At 51.7% G+C, this 12,433-nt stretch overlaps 1 protein-coding gene across 1 annotated transcript in view; it reads right to left on the bottom strand.

Moving 5' to 3' along the window:
* IGHMBP2 (immunoglobulin mu DNA binding protein 2) overlaps positions 1–12,433 on the bottom strand; it is a 43,155-nt gene that overhangs the window by 2,238 nt on the left and 28,484 nt on the right. Inside the window, exons 9-14 of the mRNA XM_040557636.1 lie at positions 10,677–10,859; positions 5,735–5,853; positions 3,908–4,002; positions 3,417–3,540; positions 559–1,392; positions 122–306 (exon numbers count right to left, since the gene is read on the bottom strand). Coding sequence (XP_040413570.1) covers positions 122–306; positions 559–1,392; positions 3,417–3,540; positions 3,908–4,002; positions 5,735–5,853; positions 10,677–10,859 — 1,540 coding nt within the window. The remainder of the gene's footprint in view (positions 1–121; positions 307–558; positions 1,393–3,416; positions 3,541–3,907; positions 4,003–5,734; positions 5,854–10,676; positions 10,860–12,433) is intronic.

Here is a 12,433-nt window from a genome sequence, read left to right as displayed (position 1 = left end):
TTTTCTGGGGAGCCTGACAGGGACGATTCTCAGGTTAAAGCCGTGCTGCTGGGCACGTCCTACTCCTCTCCAGCCCCCACGGTGCTCGAGTCCCTGGGCAGCTGCCCGGCCCCACACGTACCTCGGGGACGTGATGGCTGAGGCAGTAGCGTCTGTTGCAGTGGGGGCAGAGCTGGCCCAGGGTTGTAACACTGGCCTTGCAGCGGGGGAAGCCACAGGTGTTGTCAGCTTTAATGGCAGCAGAAATCAGAGCATCAATATCTTCTTCCGTTGTGCCGGCCACCCCGGTTTTGACTGCTGGCTTTCCTACAGAGAGGGCAGAAGAGACATGGGGGTTTAAGCACCTGCTTGGAAGTGGCGAACAAACCCCCAAAAAAGCCTCGTGACCCAGCCGCTGCGAAGCAGCACAGCTCCAGGGAGCCCTTTTTGCAGATTTCCAGGAGCCACATCCCAAGCCCCCCACGCACATGAGGTCTGGAGGCAAAACCAAGGGGATTAAGCAGCAAGACCCATTCAAGCAGGATTGTTAACGGTGCTGGTTGTGAAGCAATGACCTACCTTTGGCTTCGCTCTTGTCTTTCTTCTTGCTGCCGCCTTGAAGGCCAGCACTGGGCTCCTGAAGCTTCCTTGCCATCTCCTCTCGTCTTGCTTTCTCCCTTTGAACTCTCTCCAGGTGCAAGTTTCTCAGGTCCACTTTTCCCGAGCCCTCACTGCTTCCTCCTGTCTCGACAGGGGCAGGAGCTTCCCCAGGAGGTTCCTGCGGCTGAGGAAGGGGATGCTGAAGGCTGGAGGTGGCAGCTGAGGGTGCCGGAGGCTGCCCAGGCTCTTTCTTGCGGACGCTGACGTACCGCTCCTTGCCTTCCCCGGTGCTCCCGTGCTGCAGCCCGTACTCCTCTGCCAGGACGTGCACCAGCATCCGATCGTGCGAACTGAGGGACGGGGGGAAATCCAGCTGGGCCTCGCTGCTCTCCAGGAAGGCCAGCAGCATGGTTTTAAACGTGTTCGTATCATCTTTTGTCCCTGGGCTCTCTCTCCCAGGCCCGCTGGTGCTCGGGGAGAAAGGCGTTTCTCGCTTCTGCGGAGCTGCTTTGGCTGCTGCTGCTTTGGGCTTCCTCCCTGCGGGCGGCCGCGGCTCAGGGCCGGGTGCCGCGGGGGGCTTCGTGCCCTGCCGCCGCTCACCGTGGCTCTCGTGGGAGTAGTTCTCGGGCACGAGGCCGTCGAGGTACTCGAAGGCCGTGCGCACCTCCCCGTGCTGGCTGAAGTAGGCCACGAGGCGCTGCAGGAAGCCCTGGCTGCTGACGGTGCGCGTGTCGCAGATGATGGCCACGTGGCGCCGGGCACGGGTCACCGCCACGTTTATCCGCCGGTCCTCCGCGAGGAAGCCCACCTCACCTGGCAGGAAGAAAGCAAGAGGCCCCCCCAGGTCACTCACCGGGTGTCTGCTCAGCACCGTCTGTGGGTGCAGGGCTCCTGACTCACGCTGGCACACCGTGATCCTTCTGCCTCTGGTTCACTGCCTGAAAGCCAGAGCCAGGGGTCCCTGCTCCTCCCCTGGGTTGGGGAGAGGGCTGGGTGACACCCAGAGCACACAGGGAGGAGAAATATTTCCCGGGTAGCCCAGGACATGAGAGCAGGCTGGGACCGGGAAGCAAACGCCTAGGGAGCGGTGTGGAAGAGGCTCCCCTTGCACCAGAAGGGGAGCTGCAGGTGAAGAAATGAGAAATCCACCGCCCCAGACGAGCTCCCCCTGCCCGCCCCCAGGCTCCCGGTGCACGCAGGGCTGACAGCACCAGGCATTTAGGCAGCTCTGCAAGGTTTGCTTCTGCCGTCTGGCTACTTCGTCAGAGAAAAGCAGTGAGAGCTGGCAAACGCCAGGATGACTCAGTGAGGATCTGCTAGTGAGAAGGGCAGCGTGGGCGGCTCTCAAGTTTCCAGCTCCTGAGGATAAAGAGGAGGCCGGCAGGGAAGAAGTTAACGTCTCCTCTGCTGCAGGGACCAGCCTGGCTCCGTGTCTGCCTGGCCTTGCCGTGGCCGAGCAGTCCACGTTGCGCTGCCTTCGAGGAGCAGGGTGTGGGCGATTCCCTCTCCGTGCTCTGCAGCTTAGGGAATGGTTTGTGGGTTCTTTGATGCGTTTTCCCCTGACTGCAGGGGCAAGGTCAGCTCCTCTGATCCAGCACGAGGGCTTCCTGCTGGCTCTTGGATGGCCACACAGGGCCAGCACCGTGCCCAGCTTCCCCTGAGCTGAGAAATGTGGTCACAAAATAGGTGAGCTTTTCTCCCCCGGGTCTCACAGGGTGCTAACAGCATTTCTCACATCCCGTGCAGACCAGAGCTGTGCCCAGACATCACGAAAAGCTGCTTGTGCCCCAGGAAAGGGACTGGGCTGAGCTTTGTCTGCTTGCTGTGCACCGGAATGGGGCTGGGGGCCACATCCTTCGGAGAGGACAACCAGCTCCCGCCGAGCCACTAAGCACAGGCGAGGTGAGTCACTCATGAATAAAGACTATTCTTAGTCCTGCACCCCACCTCCATCCTCCCCCCGGTGCTGCTTTTCTTGCTCCAGGCTTTCTTTAAAACACCAAACCACCTCCCCCTTCCATGCATCCTTTCCCCTTTTTTTCTTCCAGACATCAGCCCCCCCAGCACACACTGGGTGTCTTGGCTTCAGCAGCATTACCGGCCGAGTCAGTGCAGCGAGGGATGTGTCTTGTTTTGGGTTTGAAAAGGGCAGCGAACCCCTCGGGGGAGAGAGGTGGTTCAGGGGGGCGATCCCACACGTGCCCTCTGCTTGAGCTGGCTGCCACAAAACCCTGCGGCACGGGCTGATGGCTCTGCACAGGAGCCTGGTGGCTCCGGGGGCTGCAGCTTTTTTACAGCTATTAACTTCCACTGCAGTCACCGATAAGGAAGAACTCGATTTTCCGCTCCAGATTTCGCTTCCAAAAGGAGCATTTTCTGTGCGTGACTTGCAATGCCAGCTCCTACTTTCTTCGAGTGAGCGACCCGAAATAGTCTCCAAGCCCCACGGATTTCCACCTTCTGCATGAAGCCCTCAGCACTCCAGCAAGCGTGGTGCTAACCTGATACATGCCACACCTGGGACTCCAGTTCAATCATTTCTGAGGCCTCAATTCTGGAAACCTTCAAACTAAGCAGTCCTGGCTGCCTTTTTACCTGCTGCCTGGCATGGAAGCCTTCCTCTACAATTGTGACAGCAAATGTGTTCATTTAAAAAAAAAAAAAAAAAAAAAGCTGAAATGGAAGCTTCTTGCCAGTAAACTGGTGCAGAGCGAAGTGCTAGAGACAGTCAGAACTGAAACCAAACCACAGCACTTGGCAACGAGACCAGTGACCTTTCAGCAATCACAGCTCCCATTTCTTCCCCATGGAGTTACTCCTCAGCAGCAAACTCTTACCTTTCCTGTTGGATCTCACAAACGACAGGACCACCGCCTCCTTCTCTCTCCCTTGGAAACCATCAACTGATTTAATTTCCAGCTCTGGGTACCTGTGGCAAAGGTGTTCTCTTAGCATGTCCACCTGGAAAAGATGAGATACATCACGTTTAAAGAAAAGCCTCGGGTGAAAAGCATTAAAATGACATTGCTCTGGAGAAGTGCCTTCCTCTCAAATCCACAAGGACGAGTGCTTGCATCTCCCAAGTGCTGGCTCCTGATGCTGGGAGTGGAAAATAACCCAGCTCTCTGACACCACCTCCGTGGCCTTGAGTTGCTTAAATTTTGAGAAGTTGGCCATATAAGCTTATTATGTAATTTGGCTTCTGCTTCTGACTTCCACCTTCTTCCCTCTGAGGATATTTTGGGATCCTGCCTCAAAGTGTCAAGCTTTGAATCCGCTACGGTGCACATGGGGAAAGAGAGGGGATGCTGTGAGAGGGTCATCTCACCTGGAGGTTGTAGGGGGCTACAACAGCAATGTCCTGTGCCTTCACACCAGCTTCCACCAGAGCCTGGATGTGCAAACCGGCCAGCTGCACCTCTCCTAGGGCACAAAACAGAAGGGACAGTGATGGGAATGGTTTCAGGCTGCTGAAACCAACAGCTTGGGAGTGCTGTGGCTTGGAGAAGCTTGCCCACCTCCTCTTAAACAGGGAGGAAAGACCAAGGCAAGAACTGCCTGTGGTCCAGCACTGCATGGGAGCAACAATTCCCAGCCTGGCCGGCTTGGACAGATGGTGATGTGCTACGCAGCCCCACTCCTGGAGCTGCACCCTGCCTGCTTCTTGCCTTGCCAAGTCACCAGCTGTCTACGTTTACGCTTAGGAAGAGAGCTTTCTGAACAGCCCCAGCTTTCCCTGGCCCTTCTGCCTTAATCCAAGAGATAACAATAATCCAGGCAAGAGATCAGTCTCCCTCTGAAGTGAGACCCTGGACCTCACTGCAAATATACTTCTCTAGGCTGCAGCTGAAAGAAGTCCAGCTTTTTGTCTTATTTTACTTTTCAGCCCACCCTCGTGGTCACAGAAACAACCTTCATGCTCAGACCTGTGGGCTCTGAGCTTCCAGGCTCTGCAGACAGCCTGCCACAAACAGCTCGCTATTCAGGCTGGTGGCTGCCTCAGAGAGATCTAACAAGGCCAAGCTAAATATGAGTGTAAACTACCTCCCTGGTTTATCTGCCAGACTGCCTTTACCATCTTTTGCAGCAAAACACGTGTATAAAAATCCAGAACCTGCAGCCTGCCAAATTTTGGGAGACTTGCATTTAATCCCCTGCTTACAATCCCTGAACAAGTTTTTCTAGATCTCCATCTGGGGGCAAGAGTCTTTCTCTGTCTCAGTGGGGCCATGGGAATTGGTGCACGGGAAAATGAGAGGCACTAAAACACCAGTGGACTTTCACGAATAAGATAATCAAACCGGTAATAAACTGCCTTTGTATTTTACAGTCTGTTTTCCCTGTCTTGTCGGAGAGGGACTTGGAACCTCAGAAATCTGTCGCTGGTGTTAGGTCTGCACCGGCAGGGAAACCAAATGAATCCCTGAAGCAGGCAGCAGCGTTGCCAAATGCTCTCTTTGGCCACGTGAGAGGGACTGGCTAGAGAAGCCTGTGGCTCAGCCACTGGGGAAAGCGTGTCGTGTGGTGGGCAGGGGTGGCCAAGTCCCTCCACGAGCCTCTTAAGCACTATCCAGCCAGACTAAGTGTAGAGGAGCACGAGCAGCACCCCCGAATAGCAAATCACATCCATTCAGCCTGCTGTGAATGCAGGGACGCAAAGGAGGTAGCATCTTCATTTTCATATTTTCTCCTGCTTTATGAGAATGGCTATGGAGCCTGACTTCACACTCAATCTTTATAATGAAACCTATTTTTTAAGCCAGAAAAACACAGGAAGCTCGGTGTCTCGGGAAGATTCATAGAGAACAGCCACGTGGGACTTGATGAAAGCAGCAGATGAACGGGAGGCAATTCTGAGCCACATCTACAGCCTCTCTGCAACAGCCTCGTGCCGTGCTCAGTATTATTTACCTTGTGTGAGGTATCTGCTGCAGGGATTCCCCACCCTGCCCTAGCCCTCAGCTCTGCCTCTGCTTGGAGAAAGGTCTCTGCGAGGGACCAAGGCAGCCAGCGCGGCCACCCACTGCCACCACTGCCTGGCTCCCTGGGGACCCTACCTGCATCTCAGGGGGAGCATCTCAGGACCGTGACTAAGCTGTGAGGCTGAGGACCTCGATGAATTCCTGCAAGGCCAGTTTTCCCAAAACCGCGGTACCTGGATTGCCCTTGGACTGTTCGTCTTCCACTTCCAGCTCAAGCAGGCCACAGCCAGCGGTGTCGATGAGCAGTAAGGGGATTGTGGTTTCTTCCGTGGAGGTGACCCCCGGCAGGTCCCTGCAAAAGGTGTTGGGAAAGGGCCAGCTGACAGCACTGGAATTAGGCCAAAAGGGCCATCGTTTGTCTGGCTGCTTACTCCTCCCAGCAACACAGCAAGGGCAAGGGGGAAAACACAGCTGGGTATTGCTTCCCAGGGACAAGGCTGTGGATCAACCACAGCCATCTGAGAACTGAGATCCCCCCCACTTTGTGTCTCTCCAAGCTGTGGTCCCCTTTGCGCTGGCAGTGATGCTACCGAAGAGCCTGCCACGTACAGCGATAACGGGGCAGGGCCCTTTAGCTCTTGGGGGGGTCTCAGGCTTTTATCTCCAGACTTCCTGGATTCAGTGCCAGGACTGCAACCACAGCCACCAGTAGAGGAAGTCCCAAAGCCCCAGGGAAGTCTGGCAATGCCAGGAAGCCACAGCTGAAAAGCCTTTATCGCTCTGCGCTGCGATATCGTCCTTTAAATTACTCCCCAAACGCCGATGAGGGGCTGTGGGGTGGCTGGCGCGGGTCAGCCAGCAGCGCCGTGAGCTTTCTCTCTGCTGCACAGCCCAGCTGCTGTAGGCAGGGGCACGGTGTGTGGGTGGCAGCATCTCGCTCAAACGACCTCAAACAGGAAAGATACGCAGGCCTAGGGAGACGTGGCAGCTGCTCTCAGAGGGGAAAGAAGCATTACCAGAGATTTGACAGCAGTGCTGTTGGGCAAGGCAAGAAAGTGCAGCACAGGGAACCACAGAGGAATTGGATTTTCACATCCTTTCTACATCTAAAGCTTCTGCATTCAAAAGAGAATAACAAAATTTAATAAACCGTATTTTATTATTCAAGAAAGCTGCTTGCTGAATTTACAGCCTAGGAAGAGGACTGGTGATGGAGGGCAGGAAGAGAAAGCCCAGAGATGGCAGGAGAGCTCTGAAACAAGGTGTTACAGTGCTTCACGTGCTAGTGAAGGAGAGCTGTGACTCTGGAGAGCCTTGCAAATAAAAATGGCAGACGGCAAGCCATCGAAGAGGAGGATTACCACCAAATGACAGGCAGGGAAGTGAGGGCAAAGCCAGTTTCCAGTTCCACCTGCAGCCTCTCCTCCTCAGGACTCCCAGCACTGCATGTCTGCTCCTCTGCATTTGTATGCCTCTGACTGCCCCGTTTCCCACAGACTTCGGACATTACTCATTTCAGTGACAACAAGAGTCTCCTCTCCTGACTGAAACTCATTTTTCTGCCATCTCAAAGCTAGTGCTGTTGTAATGCATGGCTGTGAAGTACAGAGACCAGCACAGCTATGATGGGGAGCCAAAGCCCTGCAAAAGTGCCCAGGGTGCACGTTCCCCACTCCTACAGTGAGCAGAAGCCCAAAGAAAGAGCTCATCCTCAGCTTTGGGGACTGGCTGCCTCTGCCTGGTGACTGGATTTAAAGAGAGGCACAAGATACCTTCCCCATTTCCAAGAACCACAGGGATCAGCACCCAACTTCCCTCTCCATGATCTCCTCTGGAGTAGGGCCACCTTCAGTCCCACATTAGAGGGCTTCCTCCCCTGTGCAGCACGCTACAGTTTGTCTTCCTCTCTTTGTAACATCAAATCTAGCAGGTTTCCCATCTCCTTTGTACCTGCCCACTTGCTGTCCTGCCACGGTCCAGGTCTGTGCAGATTCGCTTTGAGCAAAAGTTGAGGTCTCCACATAGAAAATCCTGATTCTTTATCTGCTTGTAGTGGCCACAGGAAGACCTCGTAGCATCTCTCGGTGCCAGGAACAACCTCAACCCTGGGAATGTTGCTTCAGAGGAGTAACTACCTACATAAATCTTGCAGGGGAGAGAAGAATTCACTCTTTTTTAAGATATTGCAACAGAGCCAGCTGTTACCTTGGAGAAAAGATCTCTGGTGCTGTTGTGGTTTAATGTTGTGGTTTAATCCGGGGATGGATTTTTGCTCCTGGAGAGACTCTTGCCCTTCAAGGATAAACTCAGTCATCCATGCAGCCAGACACTTGATCCAGGCTCAGTGTGCTGCTCTGGGGCATCCAGGGACCCTGTGCTTTGTCCGGGAGGATCTGATCCCAGCTGGGTGAGTTGGGGCATTCTGGCTTCTGAGGGTCCTACTAGAAGGGGTTCCCCCATTTTCCCCATCAGTGAGAGGGTGCTGGCCCCCAGAAATGTGCTAAGAGAAAGGACACCCAGCGCAGATAAAAACTGACAGCAGAAGCTGCTGGTGATTTTCAAACCTGTTTCTCACAGATTGAGTCACAAATGTTTTGAATGTTGGAAAATACTGCTTGCAGCCTCTTGGACTTTATTCCGGAGATGTGTGGGGGTTTCTGATGTGCTTCGTCACCCATTTCAGAAGGAAGGGGGATGTGGGAAGAAGGTTTTGCTCCCTTGGAAATACTTCCTCCCCGCCCCCCCCGAAAAGACACTGCAGGAAAACGAAGTTCCCTTCTGTGAGAAAAGATGGTGTTGGAGAAATCCCTAGCAGATCACAGACCAAGTGCCTCTGAAGTCAGAGCAGAAGTTGGTAAGGAAATAGGAAGTCATTCAGAGCAGAGCTGCAGTTCTTTCAAAGCCTCGTGTTTGTGCTTCAGGTAAGGGAGACGAGATTTGCATCAACGATGCTCTTCAGAGAAAGGCCACGGTGATTATGGTCTAGATCACCTCAGATTTTTCTTCAAAGGAATACTTCAAAATGTGTTCAGCAGAGATGGAAACCCCGCTCTTTGCACAGTGTTTCAGGAATCCGCTCATATTCCTCGAGCATCGGCCACCAGCCCTTAGGAAGGAGGTAACAAAAAGCCACAAAGCCAGAGTTTGGGTAAATGCTATTGCAGCTGCAGCCCGGGGTTTGACTGCTCTTCAGTAGGAGCAGGTAACTCCTGTGGGCACTCCTGAGCCTTCCCTAGGATATTTCTGCTTGTAAGAGAGGTTTTCTTTGAACTATCAGAGAGAAAAAACTTGCTTATTTCTCGCTCAGGCACTGCATTAAGCAAATCATTTGGCCTAAGTCAACAAAGGAGAGGAGGTGGTCACAAATACCATGAAAGAATTTGTACTAGCAACCTAAATATAAGAGGACTGTGGTCCAGTATCAAGGCCCTGCATTATCTGTCTTATACAAAAGCACAGAAATTTTATGTGGTCTAGTGCCTGAACTGAAGACTGCTGTATTCATGCGATATGTCAGCAGGGCTGTGGGCTGGCAGATTTGATTACAGGCTTAGACATCGATATCTGCAGGAAAGGGCCCTGAGCAGGGACAAAGCTGTCCTGTGGGCTGGGAAGAAAGACATTCACTCCTTTATCAACCATAAAAATTAGCCAGCTCATCAGAATAACAGTACGCTAACTTCAACTTTTCAATTAGCTCCTATTTTAACGGTTTCAAACCATTTTGCCTGGGGTTTCTCATTAGCTGCTATTTTTAATTTGTGAAGCTAAATGGGAAAATAAGCATGTCAAGGAACAAGAACAACCGAGAAGTGCATTTTGTATGGCACCAGTCCTGGAATTAGATCCTCGTGGCTAAAACATCGCTGAATGAGTCCTGTCCATCTCAGCTGAGCTCCGGGCAGAGATGAACCATCAGAAAGAAGCCTTTTTACTTAAAGAACTCACTGCACACACCTATATAATTACATATATATATATATATACATACAAAATATATATAAACCATGACATTATTCTGCATAGGCTCTCTGATGTAAGTTGAGCTGAAGCCCTGATACAGAGCATGCTGACACATGCAGAAATCCCCACGCTGGCTGCAGCAGATGAGGATGAGGGTGTCGGGGCTGTCTCAAACACAAAGCTTGTTCTTCTTGTCTGGGCACAGGTTCCTATCTCACGTTATTGTTCGCATTGTTCACAAGTAAGATAATTATGAAACGAGCAGAACAAGATGGCCACTCCAGCTGTCTCTGTCCAAAACAACTCCTGCTATCTCTTTCCATTTCCACTGTGAAATGGAGAGATTCTAGGGGAATTTCAATTTTTCCAACTCCTACATATCTGCATTAAAAAAAAAATAAAAGCATTGCTAAAAATACAAAAGCACTACGCAGACAGGCACTGTGGTATTTTGTGCTTCTCCAAGTCCAACAGAGAGAATTAATGTTTTCCCATTCACCTCCCAAGAATTCTGCTGAGTGCAGTTTTAAAAAGCACCAATTATTGACAGTCACAGCATGTGTTGGCAAACAATTGCTGGTCCCAGGATGCAATGGAAAAGAAACGCTAGTCATTTCCTCTGAATTACCAAAGGAATGGTAAAGTGTTGCAGACAAGGATCTGATGCTGTCAGACCTGCCTCAGGTAAACTATCCAAGTTTACCTCAGTAAAACTATCCAAGCCAGAAAAGGAATCTTGCTTTCTCATCTTTCTGATGTCAATTCTGGGACCACAGATGGGGGACACGGTGGTCCATGTAATTGCTTGGACATGTGGAAAAACAGTAAAAGTCAGCGTCTGGCCCTACCCTAAGTGAAAGCCTGAGACAGGGAAACGCTGCTTGGGGTCATCCCACTGCAGGTCAGGTCTTTGTATTTTGTCAGCAGGTGCAAGAGGATTTTATTTAATCACTTATCATACCAATGATAATAATCATTTATCCTACCAATGGAGGAAATGGAAGATAACTCTGCATGGCTTCTTGTTACAAAGCAAAAAGGACAGCTCCCCCCCCTAGTCAATGTTTCCTCAATGAAATAAAGGACGAAAGAGAAATGCCATCGCAGGGAAGAATGGAAAGCTCCATCATGGGGAAAGGGACAAACCCCACATGCACCGGGATAAAAAAGACATCTCTGCTCAGCTATATCACCAAGGAATAAGTCACTTACTTGAGCAAATGCTGGGCTACTGACGGGTGAGCAGTGAGCCGGCCGCTGTACATCTCCGAGGAAGCCCACTGCATGATGGCCTCGTGCATCCGGTACTGCACCGTCAGCATCTTCACGATCTTCTCCCCATACCTCTCGATAAGACGCTCCATCAAACTGAGTGAAAGGCCGCTGGCAGCAGCCCTGCATGGGAAATGCAAGTCAGAAGTGGAGTCTAGATGTCTGTATGAATCTAACCCTGTTTGCACTAAAGAATCAATAAGCATCTTCTTGGTACGGACACAGCCATGACAGTGATGCAGCTGGAACTGAACACAGTGCCCATCAGTGCTGAAAGTGTGAGGCGGCAATGCTATCAGAGTACCTTGGATACATGTTCTGGACCCTGCTGAGCACCCTCGTGTGTCTCTGCCCCTTGCTGGGATGGTTTTACCTCCCTGGCTTTCCTCGTGTGTTCCACTTGGGTCCCAGTGGGGAGTGGAGAGGGAGCAGGAGAAGGCTGCAGCATTCCCAGCGTGGGGTCCCCAGCAGGGTGAAGCCCTCAGGGACAGAATTTCACAGATACCAGATCGGTCTGAACGTGTCGGGATGGAGAGATGCCTGCTTCCCTTTCCCACAGGGCAAAGTCTGCTGGCATTGCCACCATAATGCGAGAGACACAAATGGTTTAGGAGCCATCCCTGCCTGGAGCGGCCAGTTCTCACACCCAGATTCGCTCTGTGTGGTTGGAGTAAGAGGAGTCAGGATGCCCAGCATGGGTAAACAACTCCAGAACAAAATACTCTTAACCTGTAAGCTCATCTCGTCAACATCCTCGCGCTCCTCATACAAGCTCTGGGTACCACGTCGGTCAGCCTAACGCTGTACTCACATTACCCCTAGCTCAGCAGTGGCACTAGGATCACCTAATGCATTATTACTACAGCTTGACCCTACAAGCATCTTAAAACATTTGGTGTCAGCACAGCCAGATCTTACTGGTGTTTTATCGAGACACTTGACATGCAAGCGTTCTCATTACCCCTCGGCTGCTCACCCCAGACCAAGGTTTTTAACATTTGCTTTACGGCCCATCAAGAAAACCAACACTCCCTCACTTATGGCAAAGTTCCCGGTGACACAAATTAATAAACCTGCTAATGAAGTAAGCCTTTCAGGAGCCTAATTGCTTTCTCTTCGACGTACAGAAAGGGTTTGTCAGTGCTGTCTGTCTGAAGAAGGTGGAGAGGAATCGTGGTGCGAGAATTACATGTTTTGAGCATTTTGAGTCTCGTCTGAGACTCATGGTTCACGGCGAGGGTTTCTGCTTGCTCCCAGAACACACAGAACAAGCACAGCAATGATGAAATGATGACAGGGAACAGCTCGGGAAAATTGTTTCTGTTGAGGCCGGGGGGCACAGCACGCATCCAATTACTGCTGCGGGGAAGCGCGGCATCAATACACAGCCCCACGGCGAGCGCCTTGTTTGCTGCGCCAGCCAGCTCTGTCACGTTAACGGCGAGCTTGGTAAATATATCAAGAGACTGCAAATTCATTAAAACTGCAGAAGGGAAAATTGAGGGTAGATTTTTCCGAGGAGAGAAGTCGAGTCTCGTTAGCCCTCCTCCTTGATAGATTGCAGAATGCAGCACACAGGGAAAAAAAATAATAAAAAAAGGATCATAAGCTGCAAACGGTCACGGCTGCAGGATTTCGGAGACAGCGCTGCTTTTTCAAAGACTGTTTTAACATAATGACCATTGAACAGCGTACAC

The sequence above is a fragment of the Cygnus olor genome, chromosome 5 (genome assembly GCF_009769625.2).
Source record: "Cygnus olor isolate bCygOlo1 chromosome 5, bCygOlo1.pri.v2, whole genome shotgun sequence".
NCBI lineage: Eukaryota > Metazoa > Chordata > Aves > Anseriformes > Anatidae > Cygnus > Cygnus olor.
The sequence above is the reverse complement of the archived record's forward strand: the minus strand, read 5'-3'. Positions and strand labels throughout refer to the sequence as shown.